At 39.8% G+C, this 16,669-nt stretch overlaps 1 protein-coding gene across 1 annotated transcript in view; it reads left to right on the top strand.

Annotated features, from left to right (window-relative positions):
• The first annotated feature begins 319 nt into the window (after window positions 1-319).
• Window positions 320-16,669, top strand: part of stk3.S (serine/threonine kinase 3 S homeolog) — a 141,799-nt gene continuing 125,449 nt past the window's right edge. Inside the window, 2 exon segments of the mRNA NM_001091664.1 lie at window positions 320-386; window positions 12,547-12,627. Coding sequence (NP_001085133.1) covers window positions 364-386; window positions 12,547-12,627 — 104 coding nt within the window. The 5' untranslated portion in view covers window positions 320-363.

Genomic DNA, 16,669 nt, shown 5'->3' on the forward strand with positions numbered 1-16,669 from the left:
CATGCACTTCTGTCAGGCTTCTCTTCCTGCTGTCTCAATGTTTTTGGGGAGGGGCTGGGCAAGCACTAGTGTGAGGATACACACGCTAAATGCACATGCTAATGAGAGGGAAGGTGACGGACGGAGCAAGCAGCCAATAGAAAACCAGATCTGGGACAACTTTAGCCAATGAAGTGCTGTCGGCATTAGTTGGGGCGGGAAGGGGAAAGAGAGCAGGTTAGGTTGCTCTGTGAGGCAGCAGCTGTAGGAGGGGAATGATGTGTATTTAGAGGAAGATGGAAGTTGTACAGAGTTAGTGTGGGCTTCGCTCTGTTTTCGTTTCCTTTTTTTCGGTGTCTTTAGGGTCATTGGAAGCTGTCAGCCATGGAGCAGCCTGCGCCTAAGAGGTAATGTCTCAGGGTGGGTCTGTGGCTTTTCAATTAACGGGTTATGGTTCCAGGGCTATGCAAGGCCTGGGGGTCACTGAAGTACGAGCGTATTGATGAATGTGAAATAAGGAAATCGTATTGGGATGCCACACGCCTAGTCTTGTGCTTTCCTTTAGTTGTGTTGCTGGGCATTATGGGTATTGTAGTTCTTGGTAGCTCGAAGTCTCGGGATTGATGGCTTAACTGAGCTCACGTTACAGGAGCATCATGCAACACTGACACCCACTTCATTTCTGCCCCTCAGGACTTTTATATCTTTGTCTTATTCACTCCCCATCCTCACGTGATGTCAGTGCTGTAACAGCAGCTCATTGCTTTCACATAAACCATTACAGAGCTTGGCCTATACACATTTCTCCTGTCTCTAGTTTTCCCATATTCCCACAGGAATAGTCTAGGCATGCTGTTATACCCAGTGTTCATCCCTGACACACACAACTCATGTGCAAAGGGATAAAAGCTTTGATTCTTAACTGCCCCATGTACCCAGGCATCATTCTCTGGAGAAGAAAAACATAACACTATATTTATTCTGCAGAATGCTTTACCATACCTGGGTAAAAAGCTATAGAAATTCTCTTTTTGTTCAGGATAGCAGCTGCCATATTAGCTTGCTGTGACATCACTTCCTGCCTGAGTCTCTCCCTGCTCACTCATAGCTCTGGGCTCAGATTACAGCGGGGGGGGGAGGGAGAAGGGGAGATGAGCAAACTGAGCATGCTCAAGCCAAAGCCCTCGAGGTTTAAGATAAAAACAGGAAGTCTGATACAGAAGTCCATGTGTGCACATTAGAAGGAAAGAAATGCTGTGTTCCTTTTGACAGAGGACAGCATTACTTTGAGGGTTTACGGGTGTATTTATATAGAGCTTTCTGATAAAGCTTAATTCGTTTTAGCATTTCATCCTCCTTTAAATACCTCACTGATATATGAAATTATAATCCTAATTTTAAAAACAAAACAAACTCCCTGGCATTTCTTCTACTACCCAGTGGAGTTAAAATCCTGAGCTGCTTATCCTGGATGTAAATTGCCTATAAAGGGCAGGTGTCTCTGTGGTTAGCACTTTCTCCTTGCAGCCCTGGGGTTAGAGGTCAGTTAGTGCTGGAGGTTGAGGTCAGTTTCTGTGAGGGGTGTTTATATCCCCCCCCCATGTCTGCATGGTTTTTCCTTTTCCTCCATTCTCTGAAAAGTGCTGTGTAACTATGCAGATTAAAAACACACACTATATATATATATATATATATATATATATATATATATATATATATATATACACATATACACATATACAGGACTGGTTATTTGGGTTCCCTTTCTTGCTGTAATGAGTCAGCATTTCTGGTGTTTTTTTTCCGGTCCTGCATGAAACCCCCCCCCCCATATATATGGCCAGTTGTGGCCTTCATATGCTCTACCTAAGCACATAACTTCATATTACCAGGGGTCTTAAAGGAAAGACAAACCCTTAAAGTGCATGTAAAGGCAAAAAAATAAAATCCCATTTTTACTTTCTTTAATGAAAAAAAAAAAACCTATCTCCAATATACTTTAATAAAAAGATGTGTACCGTTTTTATAAGAAACCTGACTGTATGCAGTGAAATTCTCCTTTCATTTACTGCAGTGGATAGGAATTGTCAGATGGTCCCTAACTGCTGAGCAGGGAAACAATCATACTTATGAACAGCAGGGGGAGCCCCCGCCTTACTTCCCAGCCATGCAGAACTCAAGCAGCTTTGTTTATGACGATCCCTAAGCAGCACAGACCGCACTGAGCATGTGCACAGTCTTAGTCTTGCAAAGATGTTTAACAAAGTTACAAGATGACCCCCTGTAGCCAACTTTGAAAGCATAAATTATTTGTTTGATTAGGCTTGTGGTGCAGCAAGTTCATGTTTATATTTAGTATACAAAATACAGCATTTCTAGCCTTATTCAATTTCAGACTTTACATGCCCTTTAATAAAAAAAAAACCCTACCCTACATAGACCCCCCCAGCCTGACTGCCTCCCCAGGCAAGTGCCCCTAACTCTTTACTTACCCCTTTGTGCAGATTCTGTCCAGTGGAGTTCACGGGCGCCATCTTCAGGCGCTTCGGTAATCTTTGGAATGAGACCGGTGCTTTTTCTGCAATTTTCGTGAGTTTTGGCACATATATTTCTCCAACTGCGCATGTGACTCTTTCGCTGGTCTCATTCTGAAGATTACTGAAGAGATGAAGATGTCGCCCTTGAACTCCGCTGGACAGAATCTGCACAGAGGGGTAAGTAAAGAGTTAGGGACATTTGCCTGGGGAGGCAGCCAGGCTGGGGGAGGAGAGAGGGGGTCTATGTAGGGTAGGGGGGTAGGATTTTTTGATTTTTTTATTAAGGGTTTGTTTCTCCTAAAGATGGCAATAGATGCAAGGATAAAAGGATTTGTATGATTTTTGAACCATGTATTGATCCTCCTGACATTTTTCTTGAGAAATGTATTGACTAAATGTATCGACTAAATGTAGCAAATTATAACCGTTCCCAATCTGCATCTGGGTCACTGAGCTGCCAGACTGAGACAGGAACATTGAACTCTAAACTTCACTTTCCAGTTAACTTTTAGTATGATATATAATGGCTAATTCTAACAACTTTTAAATTGGCCTTCATCATTAATTTCTTATATTTTTTTAATTATTTGCCTTTTTCTTCTAAAACTTCCCAGCTTTCCAATGAGGGTCATTGACTCCATCTAAAAAGAAAAGCTTTGCAAAGCTTCACATTTATGGTTATTGATACTTTATGACTCGGCTTTCTATCCAGGACTCTCCTATTCATATTCCAGTCTCTTATTCAAATCAATGCATGGTTGTTAGGGTAATTTAGACCCTAGCAACCAGATGGCTGAAATTGCTGCTAAATAACTCAAAACCCACAAATAATAAAAAATGAAAACCAATTACAAAATGGTTCAGAATATCACTTTCTACATCATACTCAAAAGTAACTCAAAGATGAACAACCCCTTTAAAGCGGTTGTTCACCTTCAAACAATTTTTCAAGTTCAGATGGTTTCAGATTGTTCACCAGAATTAAAGACTTTTTCCAATTACTTTCTATTTGTGAAGTATTGAAGTGTAAAGTTTCATTTTTCACCTTGTAAAGCAGCTCTGGGGGGGGGGGGTCACAGAATCTCTGGGTTTCATTAAAGGAAGCTGTTCGAATTGATATAATAGTTGCTAATATTCCACAGATACTGCTGAGAAATGTATTGACTAAATGTAGCAAATTATAACCGTTCACAATCTGCATCTGGGTCACTGAGCTGCCAGACTGAAACACGAGAGACAGGACCATTGAACTCTAAACTTCAATTTTGGGAAAACAGTAAAAAATAAAAGATGGAAAAAATCTAAAGACAACTGAACTGAAAAAAAGAATTTGGAAGGTAAACACCACCTTTAAAGGAAAGGATTTCATATGGCCATTTGTGATCTAACATTTAGACAAATTCCACCCGAAACTCAATAAAACATGGCTCCATCACCAGTGCTATAGTATGATTCTTCTAAGGAAACAATTAAGTGTTTATCCCCATTCTCGCCACAACTGGCCTTCCAGTCGGAAGTTTCAGAAATATCTGGTGCAGCATATATGCCTTCAACTCTAATTTCACCATAATAGATTTATTCCTCCCATGGAATAGACCAACAACAAAAATAAACCAATTCTAGACATACATGAATGTATGCTCTCTATGAATGTGCAGGTTTTGACAGAGGTGTCTAAGCTAACTAATGTTTTAAGTAATTGTCTTTTTACCCATTCCCATATAGATTTTAGAGTAACTAAGGTGTCTGGGCTTTAGAGATTATATATTTATATATTTCCATCTGTGCTTACATGTGGCGTGGTTTAGAAAATACAATGAAACATAGAATATGGCTTTGTAGGGTCCTAGGGTATAACGCAAGTTCTACTTAGAGCCAAGACTAGGATCCAGTGTAAGGACTCTTTAGAGACCGCATTATGATTCCACTTACAAGTGCTGTTTAAATGAGATGATAGGTTGTGTGTCCTAAGTCTTCAGACTGTACCCCTATGAGGAACAAATGTTGGCCAGGCACCCTTAAAGTGATGTACATTAAAAAAGTTACCTATAGGTCATGCTGATTGTTTTTTTTTTTTGCCGAGAGGTTTGTTTTTGTAAGTAATTGTTAGTTGAAGTTCCAAAACCTGACAGTTTGCCAAACTGATTGTCTCTTCTCAGCCTGTCCATTATAGTTTCTAATGCTAACAGACTCCTGCTGCACAAATATGGCAGCCCCCACATAGACTAAAGGTCCCCATAGACGCAAAGATTTCTCTTGCCGAACGACCGATTTTAGCGAAGTCCGACCAATCTTCCGAAATTATCGTGCGGTTAGTGGGATTCGAACATCTTACAATTTTTCGCCCGACATCTGTCAGGAAATTGATCGGCCAGGTTAAAAAATCTTTGTCTGTCCCAGTGCAATCTATCTATGTTTGCAGGGCCAAGCAGGCAGCTCCCCTTTGTTTTCCTTGGAAATTGGTCTTTTTAGTTGATGGACAACTCGTACGATCATTCCAAGATAATCGTGGTCTCACGATGACGATCGGATCTTTTAAAAATCTCAACATCTATGGCCAGCTTATCACATGGAGTCAGGTTATGTAAAAGCATTGGGGAAATACTTTATGGCAAAATTATAAGAAGCATGCAAAGTCAATTTTATGGTATATGTAAAAACAAGGTTCAATTTCTGGTGTCCGTATCTCTTTAAAGTCAAAATATGGTTACAATCATTTGAAGACATGGGCCTAATAGCCACATCTGATATAGTTTTAATGAATTACGGAGAGCAAATCGACACACATTAAAATTCCACAATGTTTTTCCTTCAGGTTGAGACCCCTTTTCACAACTATGGCCCACCTGGGGAGGCATTGTCATTGAAAGAGCTGGGAGTCCTATAGTGTGGGGGTTGATTTGGGGGAGGTTATGAATCTTAGGAGATACGTAGTTCATATTAAAAAACTAGTGTACATAGGGTGATTAAGAGATTAGGAAATGCGGAGATCCTTTGGGGCCGTTCCTTGGGGTTTGGGGGAGATTAGTCGCCTGGTGACAAATCTCCTCTTCTTCGGGGCGACTAATCTCCCCAAACTGCCTCCCCTGCCTTCTCGCCGGCTATAATGTAAATCGCCAGCAGGATGGCACTCGGAGCACTTCGTTTCCTGAAGTTGCCCAAAGTTTCCTTGTGAGGCAACTTCGGAAAACGAAACGCTTTAAGACCAAGGCTAAAGCTGGCCATAGATGTGCAGACATTCAACAAAAAACCTGACCTACAACTAACCATTCAGATTAAATAAATCAGATGATGTTCTGGCCATGAATTCACAGAAAGTCCGACAAATAGTGGTGACAGTCACCCATTGATATTGTCAGATAGGCAATACATGCAGAGATATTATCATTAGCCGACTGAAATCGTCAAACCTGTTTCATCGACTAAAAGACCGATGGCTACAGTGAACCACCCCTTTAAGCTATGGGATTTATACACAGGTATTGACTCCAGTGCGTGCAGCAATATGTTAAGTGCACAAACGCTTGTATGTTATTTATGTTAAATTTACATAACACTAGATGTTTCTCAAAAAAAATAGATATCATTTAGTATTTTTTTCTACCTGACGATTCAGCACTAACAATGGCCGATGTTCAGGTGCCTTCAAAGACAAGCCCGATAAACAAGCTGACAGATATCCAAGTCTTTTGCCAATATCGGTCGGATAGTCTCCCACCATACATGCACCAAATATCGTACGAAAATACGTTTTGTACGATTTAATCGGTGTGTCTATGGTCACATTTAGTCTTTCTAGGACCTCATTATGATCTCATCACTGCCCTGGAGCAAAAATAAACAATTCTAGTGTATGCTAATTTGTACACCAACATGAAAACCCCCATATTTAATTAAAACACTAAATTTGCCCAGTAACAGTGACCATTAGCTGCCAATAAGATATTTGCTTTTTCTCAGTTGACCAGTAAATTCTACTTGCCAATTGGCTGCTAAGAGTTTCTGCTTCTGGGCAAACTTAGTGCCTTTTATTCCACTATCTATCTATCTATCTATCTATCTATCTATCTATCTATCTATCTATCTATCTATCTATCTATCTATCGTCTGTCTAAACTATTTTCAAGCCCTTTGTGGTGGGGCTTCTCATCTAGTTGCTTCCAGTTTACCCGTCAGTCCCCTAGAACAAAAAGGTATCCTTACCTGTCTGTCCCCTAGCAGAATAAGGCATCACCTGACTCCATATAAGAATAACATTGCTAGGACATAGACTGGAGACTGTGTGAGTCTATAGGAAATGCGGAAATAAGCCTATGAGTAAGTGCCCCATTAGCCACAAAATGCGTTAGGTCTTATGTCCTAATAAATTTTGTACTTTTTTAAAAATGTTGTTTCCTCATTATTGGAGATCCTCACATTCTTCCTTTTGGATATAGTGTTTTGGAGACTGTGTGAGACTGTTATAAGGAATATATTTTGTCCAGTATGGCATGGCACCATAATTATAGATATAGATACAGTATAGATATATGTATGTGTGTGTGTATATGTATATGTATATATATATATATATATATATATATATATATATATATATATATATATATATATATATATATATATATATATATATATATATATATATATATATATATATATATATATATATATATAATTTTTTTTTTTTTTTTCCTAGGTGTATAGATTAGTTAGGGGTTTGATGTTTGGGTGAATCATGTGGATGTCTATGGAAAGGAGCATACTGCTGCCTGCCTGGAGCTCCCTTTCAGTCTGTGAAGCTCATTTTATGTGAATTGTTTCCAGCAATACAAACCAGATTTCCAACTCAAGGAAACACTTGTTTAATTAACCTTAAGGGGCTGCTGAATGCTTGGCTATCAGTGGAAGCCTTCATTGTGTAACTATATGTATGTTTAACTTTATTTATAAAGAGCTGCATGAATATGCAGTGCTGTGAAATCTTACAGTGTAGAAAAGTACATACAGAGGACAAGAATTATAACCGATGAAATAAATAAGAAGGACAATAAATAGACAATCTGTTTTGCTGCTGGTGGGGTCATTGTCTTGATGTGTAGGTTCTGTTCTAATACACGCCACAGATGAGAGGAGGTTTCTAGCATCCGTTTCTAATCAGTGTTGTATTTATCACAGACTTCTGTCCATTGCCCAATAACTATCTCTGTGGACTCATGCTGGCAAGGCTCAAGCCACATGTTGGAAATACGACTGATCTACAAATAATGGAGATATTCAAAAGGGAAAAAATATGGGTTTATAAGTCAAATTTGAGTTCTGCTTTTCTTAATACCATGAGATTGTATGCCAACCATAACAGACTAGCAAATAATAAGTGGTGAATGGGCTGGCACAAACCGGATCACACTCCAAAAATAGATGTAGTAAAGTATTTTATTAGAACAAAAACATCACGACGAGGTCTTACGCATTTCGTGCCATGGGGGCACTTAGTCATAGGCTGAATAAACATTTGATAAACAATATTTTTGGAGTGTGAATGTGCAAGCCCATTCACCACTTATTTTCTATATTGCCTTCCTGAGCTGAAAGTTTGGGGTTTGTGCACCCGGATCCCTCGTTTGTTAACCCCAAAATCACTGCTTAATGCGCTGATACGGAACATTTTTTCCCTATATATCTTAGATAGTGTTAACAATAACGGACTACTACTACAATTTGAAAGAAGTGAATATATGCCTCAAGCCCATTATGCCATTTTTTTTAAAATTAGAAGTTTATTGCTGTTAGTATTTAGTTTTTATGGTCTACTCCTTGGTTCTCTATTTTAATTTTACTTTTGAAATGTCTGGTTTCCTTGAACTCGTTTCCCCTGTTTTGCTTTCTGTCTGTTGGTGATTGGTGCACGTTCATGATAATTTGTGAACCATTTAAAACATTTTTTTATATTTTTAAATGAATGTGACCTAGAAAATCTGATTTTCAAACCAGTGCTGATAGTAGACGAAGACCTCCTTATACAAATGAAGCATAAATTATTATATATGTGATCATACATTTATTGAAAAAAAAAATGATCAATAACGTTTCTGTGTGTGGCAAATGTAACCGAATCCTTAGGTTTATCATATAAGTTGAAGGTGAAATCAGAGTTGGGTGTTTTCAGTCAGTGGGATGACAATCGGGTGTGAGTGAAAGACCCTGTTTTATTTAAAGAACATGGATCCAGCAAAAGCCTGATCACACATACAAAACCTTTGTGGATGGGTATCATGGCTCATATCCGAGGACCTCGAGGAAAAAAAGAGTTGTTGATGCCCATAAAACTGGAAAAGGTTGCAACAGTTTGGACTCCATCAACAGTCAGATTGTGTACAAGTGGAAGAAATTCAAGACTGTTGTTACCCTACCCAGAAGTGTTTGATCATCAAAGATAACTCCAACTGCAAGGCAACTAATAGTCCAAGAAGCTATAAAGGAACCCAGGATAACTTCTAAGCAATTGAACGTCTGTCTCACATTGGCTAATGTTGAGCCCACCATCAGAAGAACACTGAACAGCAATGGTGTGTATGGCAGGGGAGCAAGGAGAAAGCCACTGCTCTCCCCCCAAAACATTGCTGACTGTCTGCAGTTTGCTAAAGATCATGTGAACAAACCAGAAGGATAATGGAAGAATGTTTTGTGGATGGATGAAGCCAAAATATAACTTTTTGACTTAGAGGCGTGTAACATTTGGAGAAAGAAAAACACTGCATTCCAGCATTAGACCCTTATCCCATCTGTGAAACATTGTGGTGGGAGAGTACTGGGTTGGGCTTGTCTTGCTGCATTTGGACCTGGATGGCTTGCCATCATTGATGGAACAATGAATTCTGAACTATACCAGAGAATGCTAAAGGAAACTGTTAAAACATCTGTCCGTGAACTAAATCTTTAAAAGTCGTTCTACCAAAGAATGAAGAAGAATAAAGTGAATGTTCTGTAATGACCAAGTCAAAGTTTTGACCTTAATCCTATTAAGATGTTGGGGACACCCTCCAACATCCTAGAGCTGAAGCTGTTCTATATGGAGGAATGTGCTAAAATTCTCCTGAGTCAATGTGCAGGACTGATCAACAGTTCCTGCAAAAGTTTAGGGTAAGGACACACTGTGAGATTCGGTGACATTTAGTCGCCCGGCAACTAATCTCTCTGAACTGCTTCCCCATGTCTTCAGCCTGCTACAATGAAAAACCGCCTTTGGCATGGTACTTGCGGCACTTCATTTTCTGAAGTCGTCCGAAGTTGCCTCATAAGGAAACTTCTGGTGAGTTGCCTCATAAGGAAACTTCGGGCCGTGAGTGCCATGCCGCAGGCGTTTTTTCATTGTAGCAGGTGGAAGACACGGGGAAGCAGTTCAGGGAGATTAGTCGCCCCAAAGAAGAGGCAAATTAGTCACCAGGCGACTAAATCTCCCCGAATCTCCAGGTGTGACATCCAGTTATTGCTGCACAAGGGGGTCACACCAAATACTGAGAGAAAGTAAGTGAATATTGATTCACTTACTTAAGCTTTTTAAAGACTTCCAGTCTGTTGAAGATTCAGTCTATCCATGCGTAACCCTTTGCATGTGGGGGAGAGATGGAGAAGAAATAATGGGAGGCATGGGAAATTTGCTGGATGCTCTGATACAACCATAAACCGAAGAATGTTTGCGTATAGGGGAGAAGTCACAGGAAATGGCAGCAAGATCAACTTGTATTAAACTGAATGTATCACTTACATTCAGGCTCAGGCTCACAGCCTTCCAGATGCCGTGATACAACTCCCAGATGCAAAGTTGTGAAAACACGAGGATCATGATCCTGGGGATCATCACAGGTGGGCCCATTGCTTGATTTTGAGTACTAATTGGTTGTGACAAAATCAAGTTATTGGTCCCTTCGTTATTTATGCATAAATAAATGTGCTTTTTATTATGTTTCCCATGCACTTTTAGCTATCCTTTTTAAAACAGACGCTCCTAAGGACACTACTGTGCGATTTTTTTTTTTTTTTTTTTTTTTTTTTTAAATCAGGAGACCCAGATTATGAGCTTGTATACATTGCAGTAAAATTGTGCCTAACGAAAGCTGCTAGAATTTCACTTTTTTTTTTTGGTCTACCACCCATTTATGTCTGCATTCGGCTATGTGAAACAAGAATTGGCTCAGAATTATGCAGCTCTGTTGTAAAAAGATATTATTGTCATAGATGTACAGTGGTGTGAAAAACTATTTGCCCCCTTCCTGATTTCTTATTCTTTTGCATGTTTGTCACACTTAAATGTTTCTGCTCATCAAAAACCGTTAACTATTAGTCAAAGATAACATAATTGAACACAAAATGCAGTTTTTAAATGAAGGTTTACGTTATTAAGGTAGAAAAAAAACTCCAAATCTACATGGGCCTGTGTGAAAAAGTGATTGCCCCCCTTGTTAAAAAATAACTTAACTGTGGTTTATCACACCTGAGTTAAATTTCAAAGGTTATAAAGCCATTTCTAAAGCTTTGGGACTCCAGCGAACCACAGTGAGAGCCATTATCCACAAATGGCAAAAACATGGAACAGTGGTGAACCTTCCCAGGAGTGGCCGGCCGACCAAAATTACCCCAAGAGCGCAGAGACAACTCATCCGAGAGGCCACAAAAGACCCCAGGACAACATATAAAGAACTGCAGGCCTCACTTGCCTCAATTAAGGTCAGTGTTCACGACTCCACCATAAGAAAGAGACTGGGCAAAAACGGCCTGCATGGCACATTTCCAAGGCGCAAACCACTTTTAAGCAAAAAGAACATTAAGGCTTGTCTCAATTTGCTAAAAAACATCTCAATGATTGCCAAGACTTTTGGGAAAATACCTTGTGGACCGACGAGACAAAAGTTGAACTTTTTGGAAGGTGCGCGTCCCGTTACATCTGGCGTAAAAGTAACACAGCATTTCAGAAAAAGAACATCATACCAACAGTAAAATATGGTGGTGGTAGTGTGATGGTCTGGGGTTGTTTTGCTGCTTCAGGACCTGGAAGACTTGCTGTGATAGATGGAACCATGAATTCTACTGTCTACCAAAAAATCCTGAAGGAGAATGTCCGGCCATCTGTTCGTCAACTCAAGCTGAAGCGATCTTGGGTGCTGCAGCAGGACAATGACCCAAAACACACCAGCAAATCCACTTCTAAATGGCTGAAGAAAAACAAAATGAAGACTTTGGAGTGGCCTAGTCAAAGTCCTGACCTGAATCCTATTGAGATGTTGTGGCATGACCTTAAAAAGGCGGTTCATGCTAGAAAACCCTCAAATAAAGCTGAATTACAACAATTCTGCAAAGATGAGTGGGCCAAAATTCCTCCAGAGCGCTGTAAAAGACTCGTTGCAAGTTATCGCAAACGCTTGATTGCAGTTATTGCAGCTAAGGGTGGCCCAACCAGTTATTAGGTTCAGGGGGCAATTACTTTTTCACACAGGTTTGGATTTCTTTTCTCCCTAAATTATAAAAACCCTCATTTAAAAACTGCATTTTGTGTTTACTTTGTGTTTGTTTTGTGTTATCTTTGACTAATAGTTAAATGTGTTTGATGATCAGAAACATTTTGTGTGACAAACATGCAAAAGAATAAGAAATCAGGAAGGGGGCAAATAGTTTTTCACACCACTGTATACTAATTAGCATGGGGTCCCAGTTTTGGGTTAGTGTTATCCAAAAGAATGTTGCACAAATGTATTATTTTTTTTTTTTTTTGCTTTAGACAGGTACTTTAGAGTTCACAGATCCATGTACACGTATATCAACCTTTCCAATGGGAGTAATGATTATGGAGCAGTCCATATTAATCCATTTCCTATGCTAGATATATAGTGATGTCTGACACCTTACAGTACATCTTCATTATTACGTATATGTAGTTGATGATCTTCACCGTATAGCAAGCTTGTGCTCAGTCTAGATTCCTCCCTCATTTGAGATATGTTGACCTTATGTCTTTGCATTTCTTCTTTTTTATTAGCAAGCTCAAAAAGCTGAGTGAAGACAGCTTGACTAAACAGCCAGAAGAGGTCTTTGATGTTTTAGAAAAGCTTGGCGAAGGGTAAGTGTAAAATGTAATATCCTTTTATCACTTGTGCATTGATTCATGGCTAAAACAGGGAACTCCCAAAAAACTTTTAAGAGTTTCTGTAAACTGCTTTATTAGACTTCAATAATGCATACGTGCTATGCAGAAATTCTATATAGAACAGATCTCTTATGGTGGGAAAAATATTAAATAATCTTTGATGCCAGCAATTTCCACTTGCTGTTTAACTCTTTAATAGGGATATGAATCCAGCCTTTTATCACATAATTGTACATCAATTCAGAGAGGAAAAACAGGCTTGTTTGCTGTCCTTTTAAACAAACAAGAACACAGCCCAAGTATAATATCCCTGTATTTTACAATAGGCAGTAGAGGCTGCAGATGGTGTTGAGAAATGTAACTCATTTAGAGCAGGCATGTCACCTGGATGACATATAGGGCAGAATGAGTAAAATTAAGTGAGGCCCACAGCAAACGTAGGGCATTATACACAAGGATTTTGGCATATGTTAATATATTGAGGGGTTAGCAAAAACATTTTCAGTCTTAAGTTTACTAACTAAATAAATGGTATATTTAAAGACCTATATATATGCAAATTTTCATTAAAAGTTTTGACAAATTGTTTACCCACTGCTCCAAATGCTTTATTGCAACCGATAACAATTCCTGTAAAGAAACAGATACTGAGTATTGGAAAAAGTAAGCAAATTAAAAAAGTCTATTTATAGAGTAGTACTTGAGAACAATGAGTTATGGTAAGGTGCATTTTCTCTTTAGAGACATTCAGACAGACGTAATTTGTGCATTTCCTACTCTCTAATGAGTGTGTAATGTAACTGTTTCTACCAGCAGGAAACTATCAGTAATGACGGGCACAAGAAAATGCTCTAACCCAATCTAAACATTGAGATAATGATATCCTTCCTGTTGACTACTCCATAGACAAACTCACTTTTCGGTGCCAGGCAAGCAGCTTTCATGCATTACACAGTGGAATGTCACAGAAAATGGCAACATTTTCAATACCCCCCCGAAATGAACAGTGGTCATCAGATTAATACAATTATTAGGACTGAAAGATTTACTTGAATAAGTACAAGCCATTAAACAAAACCAGTGTATTTGTTGCACACATTTGTGGGTTGTTCAATAGCTGAAAAAGTGTTGGGTAAATGTGCAAATCTAGTTTCTTTATTTTAATGTACTATTTTGCTTTTTTTTTTTTTAGTTCTCATGCATGCAGAGGGTTAATTATAGGGGGTGTCTCCAATAAGGTGCCACTCATTTCTTCATTTCTCCAGGAACATACAGCCCTACTTGCCGCTTAAAGGAAGGACAGCAATTCCCCTCCAACTTGCATTTATAAGGTGGCCGTCCACTTGTTAAGGCTGTCTTGTGCTGGCTGATATCTGAACTGTTTTGTTGAGATATCTGAGAGGACTGCGTGCCAATGACATTTTTAAACCTGTCTTGATAGATATGTGCTCCGACATCCTTTCCCCGATGGATATCGGGACAAAAATGGGGCAGATGTCGATCCGCGAGGTTTAAAAATCCTATCAAATTGAGGACCACATCTGTTACTTGTTTTGGTTCTTGACCACCCATATTTTCATCGTTGTGATCTGATCCTAGGCCCCATGATCAGATCAGCCTGATATCACCCACCTCAGGGTGGATGAGTTGGCAGCTCAAAGGTAGCCATAGACAGGCCGATAAAAGCTGCCGACACACCAAGGTGGTAATTATTGGCCAGACTGCATTGGTTCATTGGTGCGGTTCTCGCTCCGACCACCTGTGTTCCCGTCATTGTGATACAATGTTTGGGCCCTAGGACCCACAGTTAGACCAGCCAGGGATGGATTTGCATAGAGGGCACCCCTAGACCCGATATTGTTTGTCCTCTCCTGTTTATTAGCTCAAATTTTCATCATCGGGAACAGGGCAATGAGGATCGGCACAAAGGAAATTTAAAAAAACTTGTATCTCCTGCGCATCCTCAGTGTTTCTGAACCAACGTGGGTGTGGTTGGGGAGCATGCCGCCCCCTTAAATCCTGCTGCCCAACCACACCCACATTGGTTCAGCCTTGGATCAGCCTATATCGCTCACCACATCTTTGCATGAATTGCCACCTTTCCTCTGCCTAGATATGGCCAGCTATAGTCTCGAGTCTAGATAAGCCCAGTTGTATTCACCACATTGCTGCCTGTAGAGGTCTTTGTCTAAAGCTAACCATACACTTGGAGATCTCACCAAACAAGTGTCTCTTTCCCCAATAGTCCCACCAGCCGGCTTATCTGAATGTTTAGCCATAGGTTTGGTTTGCATTAACGAATCTATGCAATCCTCGATCCAACGGAATCGATATCTGTCAGACAAGCCGGTTGGGCAACAATACAAGGTCCAGCAAGCTCAGTTTGTCATCCGCTTTTATTGACCCATGTATGCCCACCTTTAGGCCTTTCATACATGGGCCAATCTTGCCTTCTGGCTTGACAGTTTATTGGCCCTTATATGGCACTGAAACAGTGGCTACCCAGTCTGTATGTTGTTGGGTTTCACACAGAAATTCGCTGGCTGGATAATCCTGTTGGGCTGTGGCCATGGATATGGTCTTATACAGACAAGTTGTGTGATCCGATTAATGGCCCAAGTCCAAACCCAACTTGGTGCTCCATTATTTTGTCCCCCTGTGACCGTGGACAAAGTGAAAGAACGATCAGGCTGAGGCAACTAAATTTTTACAATGCATATTTGTTTATTGCATATTAAATCTGTATCTCAAACGTGATAAAAAATTGAACAAGTTATTCAAAACTTGTGGAAGACTTTAAATTTTATTTTAAAAGGGTAGAATTATGTGACAACAGTATTTGATTGTATTGGATATCCTGGCAGCTCTCCTGGAAGCTCCCGCTTTTTGCTTTCCTCTTTGTTCTTTTCTACTTTGCTCATAGATTAGCTCCAATCAATAGTGACATACAGAGGCAGTGTTATAACAGATGTTCTATCAGTTGAGATCTGCATCACAATGAAGCAGAAAACCAAAAGTTAATAATGTAATCAGAGCTAGACACCAAGGCCAGATGTTTCTTCTATCACACCAAAGCCTTTGATAAAGAGCCACATAGGCAGATGTACATAAAATAATAAAGAGCTGTGGGTGTTTTCTGACAACACGTGCATGTACTTTGCAGTGCACTTTAATAATGCAACTTCAAAGGCCTCTCAAAGCAGTTTTCTGGTTTTAATGAATGAATAATGTGATTTGGAGCATCACACTTCAGTTTTATGCCCAATTAGATGTTAAAATGCCCTTGAAGAGAGAGGGTTGAAGATCGTAGGCTGAGTACTGCAGAAGGTATATATGTACAGAGAGAAGCAATTTGTAGGGGGAAACCATGACTTTTTTTTAATAATTAAAGCTCCGATGTAGGGGTAGAACCAAATGAGAAGGAACCTCTATTGCTTCCTCTGGCTTTCAATCAACTATATTAATTTTATATTATCCGAATTACAGCCTGGTTTCAGGAGCACAACCCATGTGCTTTATTCTGCTTTCAAGGGATGGTAGATATCTGACTTTATGCTCTATAGCAGTCATCCCCAACCAGTGGCTCGCAAGCAACATGCTGCTCTCCAACCCCTTGGATGTTTCTCCCAGTGGCCTCAAAGCATGTGCTTATTTTTTAATTCCTGGCTTGGAGACACCTGTAGACTGCCAGTCCACATAGGGGCTACCAAATAGCCAATCACAGCACCTATTTGTCACCTCCAGGAACTGTATGCATGTTTGTGTAGCTCCTCAAACCTTTTTACATTTGAGTATGCGCATGGTTAAAAAAGATTGGAGACCCCTGCTCTAAAGTCTCTCCTGGCATCCATCTTTGTTTAAGGACGAGTGACTAACATACGAGTACCATTTGAATTAATGGCACTGCTTTTCCGTCAGTTGGGGCCATAGCATATGGGGTGTTTTCTGGCAGTTTCAATAGCGTCTGAAACTGACTTCACGGTCTCCCAATCACTTGAATGTGTTCTCATTGTTT

This window comes from Xenopus laevis, chromosome 6S (assembly GCF_017654675.1).
Source record: "Xenopus laevis strain J_2021 chromosome 6S, Xenopus_laevis_v10.1, whole genome shotgun sequence".
Taxonomy (NCBI): domain Eukaryota; kingdom Metazoa; phylum Chordata; class Amphibia; order Anura; family Pipidae; genus Xenopus; species Xenopus laevis.